Source organism: Homarus americanus, unplaced genomic scaffold, assembly GCF_018991925.1.
Source record: "Homarus americanus isolate GMGI-L3 unplaced genomic scaffold, GMGI_Hamer_2.0 scaffold30867, whole genome shotgun sequence".
In the NCBI taxonomy this organism is placed as follows: Eukaryota; Metazoa; Arthropoda; class Malacostraca; order Decapoda; family Nephropidae; genus Homarus; species Homarus americanus.
The window spans coordinates 140,828-167,118 of NW_024748846.1; the positions used below are offsets into that span (position 1 = coordinate 140,828).

At 42.8% G+C, this 26,291-nt stretch overlaps 1 protein-coding gene across 1 annotated transcript in view; it reads right to left on the reverse strand.

The window, feature by feature from the left end:
- Positions 1 to 25,803, reverse strand: part of LOC121880469 — a 112,395-nt gene extending 86,592 nt beyond the window's left edge. Inside the window, exons 1-2 of the mRNA XM_042387664.1 lie at positions 25,570 to 25,803; positions 12,773 to 15,721 (exon numbers count right to left, since the gene is read on the reverse strand). Coding sequence (XP_042243598.1) covers positions 12,773 to 15,392 — 2,620 coding nt within the window. The 5' untranslated portion in view covers positions 15,393 to 15,721; positions 25,570 to 25,803. The remainder of the gene's footprint in view (positions 1 to 12,772; positions 15,722 to 25,569) is intronic.
- Positions 25,804 to 26,291: the final 488 nt, after the last annotated feature.

Consider the following 26,291-nt stretch of genomic DNA (forward strand, 5'->3'; position numbering starts at 1 on the left):
TATCCTGGGAAGACAGAGTGACTCGTGAAGAACTATACCGTCGCTCAAACACGACCAGCATTGAAACCCTGCTAGCTAAAAGACACTTACGCTAGCTTGGACATGTTATCAGGATGCCAGACCACCGGCCAAGACAAATATTATATGGCAAGCTCTCACATGGAAACAGCTCGGTGGGAGGACAGAAAAGAGATATAAGAACCACTCTAAAACTCTACTCAAGTGCTGTAATATCCAACCAAATTCACTGGAGCAACTAGCCTCAGACCGTTCCTTATGGCGCTCAACATGTCATAGAGGAGCGGAAACACTTGAGACCTCACTGAACCAAAAGAGAGCTACTAAACGAGCCCAACCACATCAGAGGGCTCAAGGCATAATTCCTCTCAATGAACAACATCCCCGTCACCTATACAACAAGAACTGTAGGAATGGACTCCATAGTCATCTACTGTGGCATCAGAGGAATAACATCTGGAACAACGTCGTCACGCACTTCGATGGACTGCCATAAGCAAGTGTGTGTGTGTGTGTGTGTGTGTGTGTGTGTGTGTGTGTGTGTGTGTGTGTGACCTTGAGATGGAGATTTAAATCAGTTATTTTTTTATTAATTGATTTGAACATACATACATACATACATACATACATACATACATACATACATACATATATACTCACTTAAACCCCACTCACCTAACCATTAAGCCTTACCTGTCCACGTATGGTAATTAGACAGGTAAGGTAGACAGGTGAGGTGGACAGGTATGGTAACGACCTGCCCTAGCTTGGAGAAGGACGCGCCCCTACGTGCTCGTGTTGGTGACTATAGGATATGGCCGCCGTGCATCGTTGTGTTGTGGGGGAAGAGGGACGGTGTGTGAGGAAAGACGACCTCCTGGCCACTCTGTTAAGTCAGCGGGAGCAGTTGAGGAGAGAGAGAGAGAGAGAGAGAGAGACGTTTTAAAGGGGGAGAACGAAGCCCTCAGGAGCAGGCGTGGAGAGTGGTTGTTTCCAAGGGGACTAGGGTCAGACTCAGGAAAGTTGACCAGGGTGTGGAGTGCAGTAACCCCTACCAGGTGTTGGAGGAAGCTGGCGAGGAGGAGAAGAGGCAGGACGAGGAAGAGAAGAGGCAGGACGATGAATAGAAGAGGCAGGACGATGAATAGAAGAGGCAGGACGGTGTGGTGCCAGGAGAGAAAAGGGCAGTTGTTCAGACCCTGCCCAGTGGTAAGGTCGTGGTAGTTGGGGACAGCCAGGTGAGGTTCTTAGATAGGACTTTTTGTGCAAGAGATAGGAAACGTAGGAATAGGGTGTGTTTTCCTGGGGCTGGGATAGGGCGTGTAGCTGAGAGGATAGATAGGGTTTTGTCAGGGGAGGGTACCAAGCCAGTAGTGTGTCTTAGTGAGGGAGGAAACGACATAGGAAAGGTTAGGAGTGAGGAACTTTTCAAGAGGTAGAGGGAGGCGCTGGGGAAGATTAGAGACAGGGGAGGGATCCCGATAGTATGTGGTGTCTTGCCTAGAAGAGGGGTTGGTCGTGAATGGATGTCCTGGGCAATTGCTATAATTTATCGACTGGAAAACCATTGTGCAAGGAATAGTTGGGCGTTCATTGATAACTGGCAACCATTCTATGGCAACGACTACCTGTACAGTCGCGACGGAGTACACTTGTCTCGTGAGGGGGTAAAGACGTTGTCTGCATCCCTGGAGCGTGAAATTGTCACTCCGAAGGGGGGGTTTCGCCAGTAGAGAGACGTCGGGGTAAGTGGGAGTCAAAAAACAAGCTGGTCCTGGGGAGTAAAATTAGTTGCTCAGGACAAGGGGTAAAACAGGACCAGGGAAGAGTAGGTTTAAATGTATACTATACAAACAGTCGGAGCGTTAGAAATAAAATAGACTTGCTGAGAGCGGTTGTATGTACCGAGAATGTAGACGTCATAGCAATCACCGAAACTTAGATGAATCTGGCGAGCAAAAACTTTTTATCAGAGTACCACATAGAAGGGTACAACCTTTTTCACAAGGACGGGGAAGGTAACCCACAACCACTATGAGTTTTAATTATGGGTTGGGTTATGGATTACCTCAGCTTACGTAGGCAGTGAGAAGGGTGTGGGTGTGGGTGTGGGTGTAGGTGTGTGTGTGTGTGTGTGTGATGGGTGGGTGGGTGGATGTCTTGGGTAATGTGGCACGACTGTGTTTGTTTACATGGTATTAAAACATATACAGTCGCCTGCACTTACATCTGGTACAGTGATTGGTATGTCTTGGGTGATGTGGCACCACTGTGTTTGTTTACATGGTATGAAAACTCCCGGAATGGCCTTTAAGAACCTCACAGTAATAGCTAGAGTAGAGCTGCTAGATAAACAAACACAGAGTTGCCACATATCATAAAACACACCAGTCACTGTACCAGGTGTAAGTGTAATTGACTGTACAGAGAGAGAGAGAGAACACTGATTGCTCTACACACACAGTCAGAGAGGGGGGGAAGTGATGGATGATAGTGAGGAAATAAGCTAAGCATTAAACAGCTACTTCTTATCAGTTTTCACAGAAGAAATTCACGAGGAAATGAGAGAGGTGGAACTGATATTTAGGAGAAATGAAGACGAAAATTTATAGAATATCACTCAGAAAAGAGGATGTTCTTATGAGGATAAATAAATTAAAGAAGACAAATTTTCCCTCGAGTTTTGAAAGTGTAAGGAACAGATTAGTCGACCCCTCGTAGATTTATTTACAAAATCATTAGACACTGGAGTTGTTCCAGACTTATGGAAACAGGCAAATGTAGTACCCATATTTAAAGAGGGCGACAGAGCATCAGCGTCAAATTACCGGCTCATTAGTTTGACGTCAGTAGTGGGAAAATTTCTTGAATCAGTTATAGCAAATGGCATCCGATCGCATCTAGAGAAAAGCAAATTAATCTACGACTCTCAACATGGGTTTACAAAGGGAAAATCTTGTCTAACAAATCTGCTGACGTTTTTAGTTAAGTCTTTGAGGTAGTAGATAATGACGAAAATTACGATGCTATTTCCTTATACCAGGGGTTCTCAACCAGGGGGGAATTTCCCCCCTCAGGTTTTCAGGGGAACTGATACTAATATGGAAAAAATAAAGGATTTTCAGTATTATATGCATATTATTTGGAATGCACTTTTTGAGGCAGCCAATCTTGAAAGGAGGAATGACATTCTGACATATGGTGAAAGGGTGCATGGGGCAAACAAGGTTGAGAACCACTGACTTGGACTTTACAAAGCTTGACAGAATACCGCATCAGAGGCTTCTGAAAGATTAAGGCTCATGGTATCGAGGAAAAGTTTTAAATTGGATAAAATCATGGCTCCCGATAGAACGCAGAGGGTCAGCGTAGATGGTGTTAAATCTGAGTGGGGCCGTGTAACCAGTGGGGTTCCCCAGGGGTCAGTACTGGGCCCACTCTTGTTCATAATCTACATAAACGATCTACAGCAGATACTGGGATCAGCAGTGACATTAGCAAGTTTGCGGACGACACCAAAATAGGGCGGCAGATTAATTCAGGGCAGGATGCAAATGCATTACAGGAGGATTTAAATAAACTGCAGGAGTGGTCAGAAAATGGCAAATGAAATTCAAAACCAGCAAGTGCAGTGTACTTAATATTGGAAGAACAAATACTTATAATGTATACAGCCTTAACAACATCAACATAGAGAAGTCGACTTGTGAAAGAGACTTAGGGGTACTTAGAAGTCCGGACCTACGGCCTAAAACAGTGCGTTAATGTTCGAAATAAGGCAAACAGAGTATTGGGTTTTATATCTAGAAGTGTAAGTATTGTTACGACCGTGTCGTATTTTTCTATTTTTTTTTTTATATAACATGCTTCCATGTTCCATATTATTCCTGTAATAATGTGTTGTATTCACTATTATATAATCTAGTCACCTTAACCTGTGCTGTTAAGGTTTTAACTGTTATTATTTGTTCAAACCCATTTAGTATTGTAACAAGCATTCTTTGTTTCTAAACGACCATCTGCATCGTTAAACGACCCACCGGCGGGTCGCGTGGCGGGAGCCGACCTTATATATAGGACCCACCAACTGACGGGTTAGTTCAGTCCTCTTGTCATACAGTTCACATCCTTTGAGTGACACTTGTCACCTGTTTCTTATACTTAATTTATTTGTGTTGTTCCTGTCGCCACCAATGTGGTATATCTGAGTACCTATTTAAGTCTCTATTTATGTCCATCAGTATTTGCTTAGTTACATTTATAATTCAGTTAATTTCAGTGTTAGTTTTATATGTTTATGCAGTGTTAACGTAATCCAATGCTTATTTTTTATTCTTTTGAGATTTCGATGTTTCGTATCATTTGTCTTAAAAGTTTCGATGGTGAATCAATTTGCTGTGACAGCCCACGAGGCTCTTTATTGTGTTAATATTTAATTAATTAAATTCTTAAAGGTTTACTTTATTTTTATTCCCTTTTAATTTACTTCACTTTTTTTGTTTGGTTACGCCTAGAACCTGGATATTAAAGTAAATTAAGAGACGGCGAAACAGTATCAAGAGTGCAGAGGTCTTATTGCAACTATGTCTTGCACTAGTCAGGCCGCACCTCGATTATGCGGTTCAGTTCTGGTGCCCCTATTATAGAATGGATATAAATTCACTAGAGTCGGTGCAGCGAAGAATGAAAAAAATGATTCAGGGACTTAGAAACCTTCCGTATCAGGATAGGTTAAAGAAACTTAACTTGCATTCCTAGAACGACGAAGAGTGCGGGGAGATGATAGAAGTATTTAAGTGGGTGAAAGGAATCAATAAAGGAGATATAGATAAACTTCTTATAATATCCGAGCAGGATAGGACTCGGACAACGGATTCAAGTTGGATAAGTTTAGGTTTAGGAGGAGATAGGAAGGAACTGGTTCACAAATAGGGTGGTGGACGAGTGGAACAAGCTTAGCAAGTTTGTAGTAAGTGCTGGAACCTGGAAGCTTTAAAGGAGGCTAGATAAGGTGGTGGACGAGTGGACAAACAACTTTGTAGTAAGTGCTGGAACGCTGGAAAGCTTTAAAAGGAGGCTAGATAGGGTGGTGGACGAGTGGAACAAGCTTAGCAACTGTAGTAGTGCTGGAACCTTTAAAACTTGAGGCTAGATAGATTCATGGATTATAGAGTGTGGTAGTAACTCTCGACAGAGCTGCCATGCACAGGCCAACGGCCTATTGCAGACTCCTTATGTTCTTTGGTAGACAGGTGAGTAGACGGGTGAGTCAGACAGGGACGACCTCCTCAGCTACTACTGTTCACATATACTTCCGTCAAGGGTGGAGGAAGGGAGGGGACAGACAGACAGACAACCTACCTGTCCCACTCATTACCTTATCTGTGGTGATTACCGTGTCTTACCTTGCCTATACCCCCCTCTATGGCAGCCTGACCTGGTGAGTAATACACACATACACACACACACACACAACCGCATCCAGCCCATACATTACACTGATCGCTAAGAACAGCCCAGTCCAACCATTGTAAAATTATCAAACTTGTAATAAATCAGTGTATTCACTCCCAGTAAACACTACTTCTTACTGTCACTTATTTTGAAATGAACTGTAGTTTGAGCTTTCCCCATCTAGTTATTATATGTCTTATTTGTGTCACTTATGTTAACTTGTATATTATTTGTAATTCATGTATTCCCAAATATGTAACTGTATATTTTCAGCCTTCTGGCTGCCAAGCTCTTCAATAAACAGTTAATTATTATTATTTTATTATTACACACACACACACACACACACACACACAGGTAATTAGAGGCAATTTAGTATTTAGCAATATGTTCATCCTTACACTGCTACGAGTACACAAATTACGTACATGTGTGCATAACAGGTCTGTACACACAACCCACTTATGTGTACAGTACATGAAGGGTGTACATTCCCCAGTACATATAGTTACGATTAGGTTAGGTTAGGTTAGCTTATAGAAAGTGTACAAAGTGAACAAATTGAATAAAAGTTTGTACAGGTGTTAAGTGTTCTTGGATAAATTGTTATCTAGTGAACATACGTGAACAAATTTCAACTATTCTTTAGGTTATTATGAACAAATGATAAACACGTGTACAACTACGTTAAATAATTGGTAATTTTAATTACATGTACTGTACACATGTCCACCTCTCTCTCTCTCTCTGACCATGAACACATTAGCAATGACTTAATTGTGGCTGACCGTCTAGTATGTATGTAAGTATGTATGTAATGGCGTATGTATGTATGTAATGGCGTATGTAAGTATGTATGTAATGGCGTATGTATGTATAAGAACATAAGCAGTCTGCAATAGGCCGGTTGGCCTGTGCATGGCAGCTCCTGTCGAGAGTTACTACCACTCTCTATCATCCATGACTCTATCTCCTCCTAAAACTTTCCAGCGTTCAGCACCTACAAAAGTTGCTAAGCGTTCCCTCGTCCACCACCCTATTTGTGAACCAGTTCCTTCTATCTCCCTCCTAAACCTAAACTTATCCAACTTGAATCCGTTGCTCGAGTCCTATCCTGCTCGGATATTATAAGAACTTTATCTATATCTCCTTTATTGATTCTTTATAAATACATCCTGATATGGAAGGATTCTAAGTCGGAATCATTTTCGTCATTCTTCGCTGCGACTCTAGTGAATTTATATCCATTCTATAATAGGGCACCAAAACTGAACAGCATAATCGAGAGGCGGCCTGACTAGTGCAAGATATAGTTGCAATATGCACTCTTTTACTTACACTTCTAGATATAAAACCCAATATTCTCTTTTTGCTTATTCGAACATTAACGCACTGTTTTCCTGGGCATGGTCGGGCTTACAAAACCCCTAGGTCTCTTTTTCACAAGTCGACTTCTCTAGGTTGATGTTGTTAAGGCTGTACATTATAAGTATTTGTTCTTCCATTTATGTACGCTGCACTTGCTGGTGTTGAATTTCATTTGTTTCTGACCACTCCGCAGTTTATTTAAATCCTCCTGTAATGCATTTGCATCCTGCCCTGAATTAATCTGCCGCTCTTTTGGTGTCGTCTGCAAACTTGCTAATGTCACTGCTGATCCCAGTATCTACTGTAAATCGTTTATGTAGATTATGAACAAGAGTGGGCCTAATACTGACTCCTGGAACCCCACTGGTTACACGGCCCCACTCAGATATAACACCATCTACGCTGACTCCTATCGATGAGCCATGATTTTATCCAATTTAAAACTTTTCCCTCGATACCATGAGCCTTAACTTTTCTCAAAAGCCTCTGATGCGGTACTCTGTCAAATAGCATGGTAATTTTCGTCATTATCTACTACCAGGAAGACTTTCCTAAAAAACGTCAGCAGATTTGTTAGACAAGATTTTCCCTTTGTAAACCCATGTTGAGAGTCGTAGATTAATTTGCTTTCTCTAGATGCGATCGGATGCCATTTGCTATAACTGATTCAAGAAATTTCCCCACTACTGACATCAAACTGATGAGCCGGTAATTTGGCCTGATGCTCTGTCGCCCTCTTTAAATATGGGTACCGCTGTTTCCACAAGTCTGGAACCACTCCGTGTCTAATGATTTTGTAAATAAATCTACGAGGGTCGACTAATCTGTTCCTTACACTCTTTCAAAACTCGAGGAAAATTTGTCTTCTTTAATTTATTTATCCTCATAAGAACCTCCTCTTTTCTGAGTGATATTCTATAAATTTTCGTCTTCATTTCTCCTAAATATCAGTTCCACCTCTCTCATTTCCTCGTGATTCTTCTGGAAAACTGATAAGAAGTAGCTGTTTAATGCTTAGCTTATTTCCTCACTATCATCCATCACTTCCCCTCTCGACTGTGTGTGTAGAGCAATCAGTGTTCTCTCTCTCTCTGTACAGTTAATTACACTTACACCTGGTACAGTGACTGGTGTGTTTATGATATGTGGCAACTCTGTGTTTGTTTATCTAGCAACTCTACTCTAGCTATTACTGTGAGGTTCTTGGCCATTCGGGAGTTTTAATACCATAAACAAACACAGTGGTGCCACATCACCCAGACACAATCACTGTACCAGATGTCTGAGCAACTGTATATGTTTTAATACCATGTAAACAAACACAGTGCCACATTACCCAAGACATCCACCCACCACCCATCACACACACACACAAACACACATATACACACTCTGCACATACACACACACACACACCTACACACCCTTGTCACGCCTACATAAGCTGAGGTAATCCATAACCTAACCCATAATTGACACTCGTAGTGGTTATGGGGAAGGTGCGCGGCTGGGGAGAGAGAGTGCGGCTGGGGAGAGGGGTGCGGCTGGGGGAGAGGGGGAGGGCTGGGGAAGAGGTGCGGCTGGGGGAGAGGGGTGCAGCTGGGGGAGGGTGAGGCTGGGGAGAGAGGTGCGGCTGGGGGAGGGTGGACTGGGGAGAGTGAGCTGGGGGAGGGTTGAGGCTGGGAGAGGTGCGGCTGGGGAGGGGGTGCAGCTGGGAGAGGGGTGCGGCTGGGGAGAGGGTGAGGCTGGGGAGAGGGGGTGAGGCTGGAGAGGGGTGAGGCTGGGAGAGAGAGGTGAGGCTGGGGAGAGAGGGGTGAGCTGGGGAGAGAGGGGTGCGGCTGGGGGAGAGAGGGGGTGCGACTGGGGGAGAGGGGGTGAGGCTGGGGGAGAGAGGTGGGAGCTGGGGGGTGAGGCTGGGGGAGAGAGAGAGGGGTGCGGCTGGGAGAAGGATGAGAGGGGTGAGACTGTTGTTGTAGAGATAGTGTGAGAGAAGATAGGAGAAAGGAAGTTATAATTCGGAAGTGAAGACGTTTAGGCAGGGGGAGGTAAGGCGGGGGTGACTAAGGGTTGTGTCATGGGTTAGTTATTGTCTGTTGATACTAGAGAGTTTACCCTGTCCCGTACGTGGGTGTTTTGAGGGCCTTAATACCACTAGATTCATTCTTTCCCTTACTCCCCCACTACACACACACACACACACACACACACACACACACACACACACACACACACACACACACACACACACACACACACACACACACCCTCATCCATCTCATCACCCATCCACCCACCCACCCACCACCCACCCACACACACCACCCCACCCCTCCACCCCCACCCCCCTCACACCCCACCCACCCCACACACCCAGCCACCCCCACACCCACCTACCCACCCCACCACACCCCACGCCCTTGGCACTAATTACACCTACCACTTTAAGGTCACCTCACTACAGTGGTCAAGTTTACAGTTTACAGAAATTAAAATCTTCGACTCTCACTAGACAACTAGGTTAGGTTTGGTTAGTGTTAGGTTTGGATTGGGGTAGGTTAGGTTTGGTTAGTGTTAGGTTAGGGTTGAGTTAGTATTAGGTCAGGTTGAGTGTTAGAGTTAGGGTTGGGTTGGGTTAGGTTAGTATTAGGGCAGGTTAGTGTTGGGTTAGGGTTAGGTTAGGTTAGGTTAGGTTAGGGTTAATTGGGTCAGGTTAGTGTTAGGTTAGGGTTAGGTTAGGTTAGGGTAGGTTAGGGTTGGGTTAGGAGTGGGTTAGGGTTAGGTTAGTATTAGGTCAGGTTAGTGTTAGGTTAGGGTAGGTTAGTGTTAGGTTAGTATTAGGTCAGGTTAGTGTTGGGTTAGAGGTTAGGTTGAGTTGGTGTTAGGTTAGGTTAGGGTTAGGTTAGTATTAAGTCAGGTTAGTGTTAGGTTAGGGTTAGGTTAGGTTAGGGTAGGGTAAGTTAGTGTTAGGTTAGGTTAGTATTAGGTCAGGTTAGTGTTAGGTTAGTGTTAGGTTAGGTTAGGTTAGGTTAGGTTAGGTTAGGGTTAGTATTAGGTCAGGTTAGTGTTAGGTTAGGGTAGGTTAGGGTAGGTTAGGTTAGGGTAGGTTAGGTTAGGTTAGTATTAGGTCAGGTTAGGTTATATATGGTGTGGTGGTGTCCCCTCATTTCTCTGTCAACCACACGTCACTTAACACCTGTAATTAAGGTTAATAAACAAGGCTTAATGATTTGTTTATGTAGGTTAATGATGTGTAGGATAATTGGGCTGTTTAGTGAGGAAATGGGTCAATGGTCGTTAAGAGTAGGAGGAGAAGAGGAAGGGAGGAGAGAGGGTAGGTGAGGAGGAGAGAGGAGGGAAGGAGGAAGGAGGCGTAGAAGAGGGAGGGAGGAGAGAGGGTAGGTGAGAAGGAGAGAGGGGGGAAGGAGGAAGGAAGGAGGCGGTAGAAGAGGGGAGGGGAGGAAGGAGGCACAGAGGAGGGAGGAGGCGTAGAAGAGGGAGGGAGGAGAGAGGGTAGGTGAGAAGGAGAGAGGAGGGAGGGAGGAAGGAAGGAAGCGTAGAAGAGGGAGGGAGGAAGGAGGCGTAGAAGAGGGAGGGAGGGAGGGAGGAATAGTAGGGAGCTAGAGTCTAGGTTAGGTTAGGTTAGGTTAGGTTTGGTCCTCTTGTGTATGAACGTCTGTCCTATGTGGCAGTGAACAGTGATAGCACCCACACCTGACTGAATTATTTATATTAGGAAAATTTGTACACCTATCTTGTCATTAGAGTTGTGAAATAATCTCTCTCTCTCTCTCTCTCTCTCGCCACACAAGTGACATAAAAACACGTGACAAAAACGCAACATTTTACACCTGGCCATTAATACTTCCCTGTGTGTGTGTGTGTGTGTGTGTGTGTGTGTGTGTGTACGAGTTGTGTGTGTGTGTGTGTCTTGGCTGAGTTGAACCCTTAATGCCAAACAATGTTGCTCCCTGCGATCTGAGTTTGGTTTGGTTAGGTTAGGTTAGATTAGGTTCACTCAACTGTCTTGTTCGAGGATGGCCGATTCAAGGGCCACCTAGGTGTGAATTTGCTTAAGGTGTAGAAGCTGTCGCCAACACAACAACCACACCCTGAATTATCGAGCTGTATGACCCAGTGTTTCAGGTGTAGAAGTTGTCGCCAACACAACAACCACACCCTGAATTATCGAGCTGTATGACCCAGTGTTTCAGGTGTAGAAGCTGTCGCCAACACAACAACCACACCCTGAATTATCGAGCTGTATGACCCAGTGTTTCAGGTGTAGAAGTTGTCGCCAACACAACAACCACACCCTGAATTATCGAGCTGTATGACCCAGTGTTTCAGGTGTAGAAGCTGTCGCCAACACAACAACCACACCCTGAATTATCGAGCTGTATGACCCAGTGTTTCAGGTGTAGAAGTTGTCGCCAACACAACAACCACACCCTGAATTATCGAGCTGTATGACCCAGTGTTAATGAATAGTACGAGAAGACCGGACAACTCGCCAACTGCACTGGCTAACCATTATCCCAGAACACGACCCGTAAATCAATTAACATCCAGGTCCCATTTACCTGTACTCATGCACACATACACACACACACACACACACACACACACCATCCCTGGACTGAAGTACTTAGCGTGGATGACGTGGACACCAAATGGATAAATTATACCAACACCTCCACGGAAGCTCACCACCACTTCTTCCCCGAGAAGTCCGTCAGATCTCACCCAGCTGACTTGCCCTGGATCACACCTCGGATCAAAAGACTTATGCAACAGAGAGACAGAGCCTTTCATCTCAATGACCACAACCGCTACCAGTCCGTTCACAACCAAGCCATCCGTGAAATAGGTTTAGGAGGGAGATAGGAAGAAACTGGTTCACAAATAGGGTGGTGGACGAGTGGAACAAGCCTAGCAACTTTGTAGTAAGTGCTGGAACTCTGGAAAGTTTTAAAAGGAGGCTAGATAGATTCATGGATGATAGAGTGTGGTAGTAACTCTCGACAGGAGCTGCCATGCACAGGTCAACCGGCCTATCGCAGACTCCTTTTTTCTTATGTAAATACGCACCGCAAAGAGGTCTCACTACTCAACCATTGCAACACCTGAAGCAGACCAACAACAGCTTAAAAAACTGTGGACTAAACAATAAGACACACCCCCTCCCCTTCCTTAGCCATCTCACTAATGGTGACGCAGCTGAGCAATCAAACAACCATTTCGCTACTATATGCCAGACGCTCCCCCGGCTTGACACAACCACTCTCCCTGCCTACCTACCAGCTCCCTTCCCACTGACTTAGTAGAAGAATTTGACGTAGCAAAACGTCTGGACAAACTGAAGTTAAGGCGCTCCACCACCCCATTGACTTACCAATGAAACTCTACAAGGAGTTCTCCCCGGGGCTTACTAAACCCCTCTGCTCCATCATCAATGCTTCCCTCAGACAACCAAGATGCCCAGCTGACTGGAAGACCTCATATGTGGCACCAGTGCCCAAGTCAACCAGCCCACAATCATTAAACGAGGTACGACCCATTGCAATCACCCTAATACTCAGCTTAATCCGTGAAAGTTTCATTTTTGACTGGGCCTATGCTGATATTCAGGCGCCATAGATCCTCAGCAATATTGGAAAACACACAAATCCTCCAGCTTTCGTCTCCACCTCCTCGTCCATCGTCTCAAGTCACTCGGAGTTCCCAAGCCCAAGTTCCTCAGTGCTTACTCACCATACCAACTTAGCCTCACTTTTTGGCACAAGTGAATGATGTGGTTTGCTGACTCTCTACCAGACAGCTAATTAATCCCGTCACTACGCCAGACGATTTTATACAGGTGGGGGAAGTTCCATCTCGTATTCAAGGGTTAAACAAATCTTAACTGCTTTTACATGGTAGAAATGTGACTTACCTTTCATGCTCTGAGCTCTCTTGACGGAGGAACCAGACTTCTTCTTTGTCCTGACGGTGGTAGAGGACCCGCTTGTAGTAGTAGTAGCAGTAGTAGGAGTGGTTCCCGAGACACTAGACGTCACTGTGACTTCCTGATACACTACACAAGTCTTCGGGGGCGCGGCTTTATTAAAATCAATAAACTCGAATTCACTCTCAGCGTCAGACCAGGTGAAGGAAAGTGTATCATCTAATATAACTCTGTCCCCCACTTGAGCCGTGTTGCCACCAATACTATGAGCACTGACCACTACATCACCTGGACCACGAAGAGTTGCATCACTATTTTCTTTGATTATTAAGGGTGTCGTAAGTTTCTCTGGCATGATGGCATCACCACCCGACTGTGAATCACCGTCAGTCTCTGGAGGGTTTAAATATTTATCCCCCAGGAGATCTTGAAACGTCTTAGGTGATTCGTGGTGATTATCCGGGGTGTGAGGGGAGTTGGTGAGGGTTCTGCAAGGTGTTGAGGCCGCAAGGGGACCCACATGCGATGCAGAGAGCGATCTTAATCTCGGTTTCTTCTTGATCTTTGTTGGAGATCTATGCCCACCGGATTTACCTAATTTAGGGGTAAATAACTCGTAGTCTAAGTTATCAAGATCAGAATCTGTCTCGGAGAAGGATTCAAAGTCTTCATTCTGCCTGATGTCATCGTCGGAAAATGACTCCGAGAGGACCTGGACGCTGCCTTTATTCTTGAGGTGAATCTGTACGTCGTTGTGACTCAAACTCTTCTTCACCTTCACCTCGCCTTTACCCCTGGCCTCGGTACCTCCTGCGCCTCCTCCACCTTCTTCGGAAGTAGATGAAAACCTCGACAACCTGAGGCCAATCTTGTCGCGCAGTTTGGGTACGAAAGGAGACGCCGAAGGATAGGAATACCTCGTCGGACGCTTAGGTGCATCTGAAGACATCTTGGGTTTCTCACTAACACCTGTGTCTGTCTCATCAACTCTATCCTCCACTGGGTCACAATCACACTTTGCTTCCTGTACCGTCAGCGTAATACCTTCGTCTTGTGATCGAAGCACCGGTAGCCTTGTTCGCGGATGACTTAAATTCTGTTTAAACTTCATATTCTCGTCTTGTGTGATGGTGATAATGGTGATGCTACTCGGTGACGTTGAACTCTGACACGCGGGATTCCTGCGTTCGATCTCATCCGCCGAGTTATCACTATCGTCAATAAATGGAATCGAATCAGTGGAACCTAAAGGCCTTTCATTCTCTTTCGTCTTCCTCTTAAGTCTCGCTTGGGTAGCCGTCATACGTGTCAGTGCCAAGGGATTCTGCCCCACGAAATTGATAGATTCATACAAGTCTTCATCCTCTTTAGTAGTTTCTGAAACCTTTACTGGGACACCTTGAAGCTCTTGTTCTTTAACTCTCCTAATTACCTGATAATTCTCATAATTTTCATCATCATCTGTGATTACTTTCCCATCCTTAGTCATCCTAATTACCTGGTAGTTCTCGTACGTGTGTTCATCATCCTCCTCCTCCTCCAAGGCCTTTCTAAACACCTGACATACGTAGATAGCTTCCACACACTGGTCGTTCTCCAAGTACTCCTCAGTGGCGGGTCGGGCCTCGTATATAAACCTGATCTCACCAGTCCCTTTCTCTGCTTTCTCAAGGCTGTAGTACCCTCCCTCTGGTTCATCTTCGTCGTCTTTCTCATTATCTCTCTCTCTATTATCGGTTTTTATCTTGTCTCTACCTTCACCATGATCAAACTCCCCGATTTTGGCCGATTTTCGTCTTCCTCGTGATCGGCAGTATGCGTCTTTATCGTTTATTTCACAGTCGTTTTCTCCTCTTTCTTGTTTCTTCTCTTCTGGTTTATCATTGGCCGTTTTCTCTTCGTCTTTGGTTTGGTCGTTCTCTTGTTTCTGGCCGTCAACAGGATTGCCGATAGCCGATGCGTTGCCTCTGTTTACCTTCCCACTTGTCGGTAACGGGATCTTCGACGCCGCGGACTTACGAGGGCGTGAAGCGGACCTCGATCTTCGTGGTTTTTCCGGCGGCTCTTCCACCTTGACCTCACCAACTTGGGAGAGGTAGAGGTTATCAGTGGCACTTACACTCCGCGATCTGGAGGCTGACCTCAACCGGTTCTTCTTATCGCTCGAAGAAAACCCCAACTTTTCCAGATTCTCGCTGAGGAAAGTTGTAGGCCGGTCACTATGGCTACCTAGACTATGACGATGCTTCTTACCATCTCCTCTGCCACTTAACACAGATCTGTCACTCTTACTACTCACTAAGGATCTTTCTCCTTCACTCCCTGGCGTATATATCTGATCTTTCTTCTCACTTTTCTTCTTGTCTTTATCTCTTTTACCACTTGTTTTCTTCTTTCCTCCCACGTCAATATCTTGGAACGACACGCCCGAGATCGCTTTATACACCGTTGTCTTCCTCTGAGCCAACATGAAGTGTGAAGGTGAGAAGACTTTGTTTATCACAGGGACGAGTCTCTGTCTGACTCCCGTTCCTTCCCCCTCATTCTTCTTCCCCTTTGAGGACGACCCATTAGAGAGATACACCTTGAATTCATTACTAGCATCCATAGTGAGTAATTAAACCCAAATTCCTCGTCAGGGTTAATGACTCCAGGGCCTTAACTACTGCGAACTACTTTGTCTATATAACGACATGGTGTCCCCTCCAAGATTGACTAGTCACCAGATGCATTACTACGGTCTTGACGTCATTGCCATGGTTCTAACGTCACTTGTTACAAAACAGTGTGGTGATTGGTCGGATTTTTTCTGAAGGAGGAAAACCAATTGCACCTGCGTCGACTATGACATCCTTAACGAGGTGAATCTTGAAGGAGGCGCTGATGGGGCTTCTGTGGCTGGGTGCATCATGCCTCCACTTCCTCCTCCTCTTCCTCCTGGGAAAAGAGAAAAATATTTATGTTCAATGGACGAAAATTGTCTGGTGTTTTTCTCGTCCTGTGATACACACACACACACACGTTCACACTTGCACATAAACACACACACACACACACACACACACACACACACACACACTCCGTCTCCAGCCTTCATAGGGTGAGGACGTCGGCGCTGCCCGTCGTCTCTTGGCCATGGAGACAGCTGCCAGCCTGGTCTGTCGGGCCCTCCCCTGCCCCACCTCCCTCCCCTGCCCCACCTCCCTCCCCTGCCCCACCTCCCTCCCCTGCCCCATCTCCCTCTCCCCATCCTCACTCCAACAGTACAGTGCAAAGATTGACCCACAAGTGATATACAATAGTGACAATTTCAACTGGAAAGAAAGAAACGACTGTTAGAGCGACAATCAGTGCTTAGCGGTCAATGTTGACCTGACCGGACCAGACACACTCACCACCACCAACACTGGATGAGAAGCAAAGAAAGATTCATAACTACACCAGGAGACAAATGATAACTCCCTACTCCACCCAGGTGAGGAACAAGAACCTTTTCCAACACCCTGGAGGACCTACTCGACCAGGTGTATGATGCAACGGCCGTGGGCATCAGGTCACAAGTCCAGCTCAAACATTACCAGATCTATAGTTGATCTATATGTTGACTCCTTGTTTCTTATATATTTGAATTGAAAGATTTTGTCAATCAAGTGACCACACTCGACGCCTACACCATATGTAACCTATCGGTGATGTTCTGACCTCACTAGAGGAAAGGTCGCTTAGCTCCAGAGGATTAATTGTCAGTAATGGCTAGTGCTACTTGTGAACAGAGCTGTGCCCTTTAGAGGGCCGAGTTAGAGAGGGCCAAGGAAGAAATCTTGAAATTAAAAGAAGTGATAGCTAGGATGGAGGAAGAAACGAGACAAGGAAAACAGGTGTCTGACGAAAACTCGGGCGAATGGAAGGTTGTGAGGAGAGGGACGACCAAACTGGTGGTGAGATGACAACAACAGCTAAGTGTACCAACTCTTTCAGTCCTTTGATAGACGAATTGGACGTTTGCATAGTCAGGGACAAGGCTGACAAGGAAGGTACGAAAACCTTAATTGTTGGCTATTCCCAGGTATGGTACCTGGACAAAACATTTTGTGGTAAAAATAAAAATAGTATAGTGAGCTTTGTCAGATCAAACTAGAGCCAGTAGAAAAACATACACCTATGAGATTGTTGTTTGTAAATGTGAGACTATGTTATCGCCCCAGGGAGTATCTTTGATACCACACGTGATGTTGATGTCTATATGTGACATCAGTCTCTGTGATGAAGCTTTGGTCTTGGCGGGAGGTGTAATGATTAATTGTCAGACCAAAGCTTACAGCCCAGAATTATGTCACATATAACAGCGAGTACACTACAGACCTCATGGTACCACCACATACCAGGTGGGCACACACCAAGACCCAAGGGACCCGACCTCGCCGCTAATGTCTTGAATTAGCAGGGGCTTGACTTACAACTCACCTAACCAAGACACCTGGGCATGACCACACCTGCACACAGCTACCCAGACCTAACCAGTTTAGTGTTAATTGGTTAGAGGTCAAAAGCCGGCTGGGCCGACCCCATATAAAGGCCCTACAGTCCCGGCCACGATCATTCTGATTATCATGGTGATTCTCATACGACTATCATTCAGAGGTTGGTCATTGAGAGGTCAGTCTGGTCACTGGCACAGAGTCACGCTCGTCCCGTCCCCCTCAGGTCGGGGGGAGACTTCACGACGCCCCCAGCTAAGGAGAGTCCCGCATACGAGAGCCCAGTCAACACCCACTGGGCCTACGTCAGGTGTACAGGTGAGTCATGGTCAGAGCAATCTCTAGGGTGAGTTACCTACTGTGGGAAGTGTATTCATTCAGGTGTGTCCGAGAGTCAGAGTCGAGTAACGTAAAACAAAATGTGTTAGTACCCCGATATAATAGTGATATTCATGTGTCCATGTCATTAAGTGAAATAATAAATTGTTGTATCGAAGAGGCGTTTGAGAAGTTGTCCCTTTAAGAACGTAATATATGTGTATTGACATACGAGATAAGATAAGCGTATTGACGCTGAGTAAATAACATACGGCCACGCTACCCAACCTTCCTATCTATACATTCCTACTCTCTATACTTCCTGCTTATATGTAATATCTTCTTCTGTGAGTTATGTCTCATTATAATAGGTTGAGGGTGTGTTTGCCAGGGGCTGGGATGGGGGATACAGTTGACAGGACAGACAATATCTTATCTGGTAATGGGAACAAACCCATTATCTGCCTCAGTGCAGGAGGCAATGATATTGGCCGGTGTAGGAGCGAGGAGCTTCTTGATAAGTTCAAGGCAGCTATAGAACATATTAGGACTAAGGGAGGGATCCCTATCATATGTGGTGTCCTGCCTAGAAGGAAAGTTGGCAATGAATGGTTGTCAGGGCAGTTGGTGTCAACGGCCGTCTTGACAGATATTGCAAGTAAATATCCGTTCCATTCATTGACAACTGGGACAGCTTCTATGGCAGAAGGGACCTTTATGCTAGGGATGGGGTGCACCTGTCTAGGGATGAGGTGGCAACCCTGGCTGGCTCTCTCGAGAGGCCAGTTCAAAAGATGTCGAAGTCTTTAAACTGCTAGGGGAACATATGGGCACAGGGGTAGAGGAAACTGCAGTGGGAGGGGTAAACAAAGTGAAAGATTACAGGGAAATAGTGTTAGGAATGATGACAAAACTAAATTAGACAGGGAGTTAAAACCTAAACGGGTAAAGGGGAGGACTCAGAACACCATTAACTTAAATGTATACTACGCAAACAGTAGAAGTATGAGAAACAAAATGGATGAAATCAGGGCGTTGGTATGTACCGAAAAATTATATAATAGCATTCACTGAAACATGGATAATCCTAAACTCACGTGAGTTACCTGTGAGTTACCGGTCGAATTCCAAATTGCAGGTTACAAATTATTCCATACCGATAGGCAGACCAGGAATGGAGGCAGAGTAGCAATCTATGTCAGGGATAATCTGAAGTGTGAAATAAATAAGGAAATAAAAACTGAACGGAATACAAAAACAATTTGGATATAATTAATCGATGGTAGGGAAAAATTAATCACAGGAGTAATATATAGACCTCCTAATATAGTTAATGAGCAACTTATTTGGGATGAAATGCGCAGGGCTTCCATACACAACAAAGTCTGTATAGTAGGCGACTTTAACTTTAGCCAAATAGATTGGATTGACCTTACGGGTAACTCAGAATCAGAGGATTTTCTTGAAACAATCCAGGACTGTTCCCTAAGTCAACATATAACCGAACCCACACGGGGTAATAATATACTCGATTTAGTTCTGTCAAACAGAGAAAACCTCATTAGTAATGTCGAGGTAGGGAACGAATATGCAAACAGCAATCACAAAGAAATTAGATTCCAGTTAGATTTTCAAGTCAGACGTAAGGAAAATTCCATTAAAGTCCCAGATTTCAGAAGGGCAAACTTGGATAGTTTGTAGAGGCAGTTGAGAGAAGGGGTATCACGCTTGGGGGTGAATTACATGACCTCACATGAGGTGACCTCACACAATGTGCCCACAGAGGACGACCTCTCCTTACCTGGAGACCTGACGGTTGAGGATGGCCTGATCACAAGATCTGAGGTTGCCGACTTCCACGACAATTTAAATAACGAGTTATTTAATGCACAAAAGCAGAACATACCATACAGAAAACTCAGATCAAACAATAATGACCCTAAATGGATAAATAATTATTTAAAGAATATTAATGGACAAAGGAAGGCTATAGGTAGGAGAATAAACTGTGGTGAAGTTTACCTCCGAGATTATTTTAAGGTATTGGCCGGTAGGGTTAAGACCGAGATAAGAAAATCAAAAAGGAATAATGAACTGAAGGTAGCAAGGGAGGCGAAGGCAAACCCCAAGGGATTCTATCAAATGTATCAAAATATTGGACCATTACAGTCAGTTACCGGCCAGCTAACTGATAACGACGGAGAAATAAGCAAGAATCTGAATAAATATTTTTCAACGGTTTTCACCACCGAAAATTTAAACATGATACCCGAGGCTCCGACTCTATACAGAGATAGTGAAGAAAACAAACTAAGCGAGATAGTAGTGACTAGTAACGATGTTAGTACACAAATAGACAAACTAAAGCCTAATAAGTCACCAGGTCCCGATGAAATATTTACCACAGTATTAAAGGAATGTAAGGAAGAGCTTAGTATGCTCTTAGCAAAGTTGTTTAACATGTCATTAAAAACGGGTGTAGTACCAGAATCCTGGAGGATAGCGAATGTAATACCGATTTTCAAGAAGGGAGATAGACTATCCTCTAACTATCAACCAATCAGTCTAACATCAATTGTAGGCAAATTACTGGAAGCAATCATTTCAAACTCTATTCGAAACCACCTGGAAAAGCACAAGTTGATCAATGATTCCCAACATGGCTTCACAAGCGGGCGTTCATGTCTAACTAATCTATTAACATTCTTTTCATCAGTTTTCGAATCGGTGGACGAGGGGCACAATTATGATGTGGTATATCTCGACTTTAGCAAAGCCTTCGACAGAGTCCCCCACAAAAGACAAATTAGAAAGGTAGAAGCTCATGGCATCAAAGGTGACATCCTTAAATGGATTAGGGCGTGGTTACAGGACAGGAAACAGTGAGTGAGCATTAACTGCACTAAATCCGATTGGAGCAGCGTCACTAGTGGAATTCCCCAAGGCTCAGTACTTGGACCATTATTATTTATTATATACATAAACGACATAGATATCAGCATAGACAGCAACATAAGTAAATTTGCTGATGACACTAAAATAGGACGTGTAATTAAATCTGACGAGGACTCCGTAAAACTACAGGAAGATCTAAACAAATTTTTCGAATGGTCTGAAAAATGGCAGATGAAATTCAATGTGGACAAATGTAAAGTACTCAGTATAGGATATGTGAACAGGGAAACCAGATGAACAATGATGTTATTGAGAAATCCGACTGCGAGAGAGATTTAGGAGTAATGATAAGTAGGAATCTTAAGCCAAGTAAACAAAGTGCATTTGCTCGTAATAAGGCTAATAAAGTACTTGGGTTCATACAAAGGAGTGTTAGTTACAAGACTAGCGAGGTCATCTTGCTTTTGTGAGACCTCACTTGGATTACGCAGTTTAATTCTGATCACCGTATTACAGAATGATATAGAATCCTTGGAAAGAAATCAGAGGAGAATGACAAGACTAATCCTGGGCATTAGTAACCTTGAGTACAGAGACAGGTTAAAGCATCTTAACTTGCACTCCCTCGAGAGAGGTAGAGCGAGGGGCGACATGATCGAGGTGTATAAATGGAAGTCAGAGCTAAACAAAGGGGACATTACAAAGGTACTCAAACTATCCAACCAGGAGCGAACTCGCAACAATGGTTTTAAATTAGACAAATTTAGATTTAGGCGCGAAATAGGTAAACACTGGTTTGGTAACAGAGTAGTGGGTGAATGGAACAAGTTACCAAATATCATCATTAACTAGAATACGCTGAATAGCTTCAAACACAGGTTGGATGCTTATATGAGCAATAGGGGTTGGGTGTAAATGGGACTGCCCAGTATGGGCCAATAGGCCCGCTGCAGTTTCCTCCATTCTTATGTTCTTATCACTATATAACCATGATCACTATATCACCATCAACTCCACACCAATCAACACCATCACTATATAAACACCATTATATCACCCATCACTATATAACCACCATCACCATCATCACTATATAACCATCGACACCATCACTATATCACCACCATCACTATATCACCACCATCACTATATCACCACCATCACTATATAACCACCATCACTATATAACCATCATCACTATATCACCATCATCACTATATCATCACCATCACTATATCAACACCATCACTATATAACCACCACCACTATATAACCACCATCACTATATAACCATCATCACTATATCACCATCACCACTATATCATCACCATCACTATATCATCACCATCACTATATCATCACCATCATTATAACATCACCATCATCACTATATCATCACCATCACTATATAACCACCATCACTATATCACCACCATCACTATATCACCACCATCACTATATCACCACCATCACTATATCACCACCTTCACTATATCACCACCATCACTATATCACCATCATCACTATATCACCATCACTATATAACCACCAACACTATATCACCACCATCACTATATCACCACCATCACTTTATCACCACCATCACTATATCACCACCATCACTATATAACCCATCACTATATCACCACCATCACTATATATCACCACCATCACTATATAACCACCATCACTATATAACCACCATCACTATATAATCACCACCATCACTATATAACCACCATCACTATATAACCACCATCACTATAACCACCATCACTTTATCACCATCACTATATAAACCACCATCACTATATAACCACCATCACTATATAACCACCATCCTTTATCACCACCATCACTATATAACCACCCAAAACACCATCACTATATAACCACCATCACTTATCACCACCATCACTATATAAACACCATCACTATAACCACCATCACTATATAACCACCATCCTTTATCACACCATCACTATATCACCATCACTTTATCACCACCATCACTATATCACCACCATCACATATCACCACCATCACTAAACCACATCACTATATACCATCACTTTATCACCACCATCACTATATAACCACCATCACTATATAACCCATCACTATATAACCACCATCACAACCACCATCACTATATAACCACCATCACACCATCCCATCATTAACCATCATCACTATACCACCATCACTATATAACCACCATCAATATAGACCCACCATCACTATATAACCACCATCACTATATAACCACCATCACTATACCACCATCACTTTATCACCACCATCACTATATAACCACCATCACTATATATCACTTATCACCACCATCACTATATCACCACCATCACTATATAACCACCATCACTATATAACCATCATCACTTTATCACCACCATCACTATATAACCACCATCACTATATAACCATCATCACTTTATCACCACCATCACTATATACCACCATCACTATATAACCACCATCACTATATAACCATCATCACTTTATCACCACCATCACTATATAACCACCATCACTATATAACCACCATCACTTTATCACCACCATCACTATATCACCACCATCACTATATAACCATCACACTATATAACCACCATCACTATATAACCACCATCACTTTATCACCACCATCACTATATCACCACCATCACTATATAACCACCATCACTATATCCCATCACATACCCCATCACTATATACCACCATCTATATAACCACCATCCTATCCACCATCACTATCCACCATCACTATACCACCACTAACACCACCATCACTATAACCATCACTATACAACCACCATCACTTTATCACCACCATACTATATAACCATCACTATATAAGCACCATCACTATATAACCACCATCACTATATAACCACCATCACTATATAACCACCATACTATATAACCATCTATATAACCACCATCACATATAACCATCATCACTATATAACCACCATCACTATATAACCACCATCAATATAGACCCACCATCACTATATAACCACCACCACTATATAACCACCATCACTATATAACCACCATCACTATATAACCATCATCACTATATAACCACCATCACTATATAACCACCATCACTATATAACCATCATCACTATACAACCATCATCACTATATAACCACCATCACTATATAACCACCATCACTATCTAACCACCATCACTATATAACCACCATCACTATATCACCACCATCACTATATATAACCACCATCACTATATAACCACCATCACTATATAACCACCATCACTATATAACCACCATCACTTATATCACCACCATCACTATATAACCACCATCACTATATAACCACCATCACCTTTATCACCACCATCACTATATAAACACCATCACTATATAACCATCATCACTATATAACCACATCACTATATAACCACCATCACCTTTATCACCATCATCACTATATAACCACCATCACTATATCACCACCATCACTATATAACCACCATCACCTTTATCACCACCATCACTATATCACCACCATCACTATATCACCACCATCACTATATCACCACCATCACTATATAACCACCATCACTATATAACCACCATCACTTTATCACCACCATCACTATAACCACCATCATAAGCACCATCACTATATAACCACCATCACTATATAACCACCATCACTATATAACCACCATCACTATATAACCATCACTATATAACCACCATCACTATATAACCATCATCACTATATAAACCATCATCACTATATAACCACCATCAATATAGACCCACCATCACTATATAACCACCACCACTATATAACCACCATCACTATATCACCATCATCACTATATAACCATCATCACTATATAACCACCATCACTATATAACCACCATCACTATATAACCACCATCACTATATCACCCCTCATCACTATATAACCACCATCACTATATAACCACCATCACTATATAACCACCATCACTATAACCACCATCACTATATAAACCACCATCACTATATAATCACCATCACTATATAACCACCATCACTTATATAACCACCATCACTTTATCACCACCATCACTATATAACCACCATCACTATATAACCACCATCACTATATAACCACCATCACTATATAACACCATCACTATATAACCACCATCACTATATAACCACCATCACTATATAACCACCATCACTTTATCACCACCATCACTATATAACCACCATCACATATATAAGCACCATCACTATATAACCACCATCACTATATAACCACCATCACTATATAACCACCATCACTATATAACCATCACTATATAACCACCATCACTATATAACCATCATCACTATATAACCACCATCACTATATAACCACCATCAATATAGACCACCATCACTATATAACCACCACCACTATATAACCACCATCACTATATCACCATCATCACTATATAACCATCACTATATAACCACCATCACTATATAACCTTACTATATAACCACCATCACTATATAACCATCATCACTATATAACCACCATCACTATATAACCACCATCACTATATAACCACCATCACTATATAACCATCATCACTATATAAACCACCATCACTATATAACCATCATCACTATATAACCACCATCACTATATAACCACCATCACTATATAACCACCATCACTATATAACCACCATCACTATATAACCACCATCACTATATAACCACCATCACTATATAACCATCATCACTATATAACCACCATCACTATATAACCACCATCACTATATAACCATCATCACTATATAACCATCATCACTATATACCACCATCACTATATAACAAACACTATATAACCACCATATAAACCACCATCACTATATCACCACCATCACTATATAACCACCATCACTATATAACCACCATCACCTCTTTAAACCTCGCCTTTAACTTTAATAAATTACTCCATTTGAAAGTTTTTTACTAAATATTAAAATTCAAAAAGTGTTCATTTTATCTTAATTTGTAATATACTTAAAACTACAAACTTTACTTACTTATAAATTTAAAACATTTCGCTAGGGGGTTAATCTTCGTGTAGGCATCCACAGGTTTTTTTTTTCTTCTTCACAAAATACTCGGTATAATACGTCACTTTTAAGGTCTAATCTGACACTTATAAAAGTTCTTATTTCACTTTATGTTATTTATCGTGAATAAATGTTAATAGACTTAGTTTAGGTAGGACACTCATACATGAAGTCACAGCGAGAGAGCGGTATACCCTTCCCTTACCACGTCCAAAGACACACTGGTGTTAAGACAAAAACTCGATCCCAGTTCCCCCAGTTCAACGCCACTATGCCAAGTACCACCCAAATTTTAACTATTAACACCAATTTCGTCTCCATTTAGCGATATATTTACAATTACCGGATGAATATATTAATAATTAGATATATTTAACAAGTTGGAGTTAAATAAATGTTATATGCTTGCGTTTGAAAGGAATTTGTTAGTTGCTATATCGAAGTTCCTTACTTTTTTGTGTGTGTATGTTTTCAAGGACACTAAGCTGTCTACCTCTCCTATAAACGATTTATCAATTTCTGGCAGCTGAAGCTTAGCGATTTATTTCAATAGACTTTTATTGAAGACAGACACTATTAAAAATAATAAGATATATCGATATACCATAATAAATCAATGTAAATATGTCAAACCACGAATAAGCAGTTTGTAAAGTTAGACTTTATCCAACTCCTGTATACAACAATTC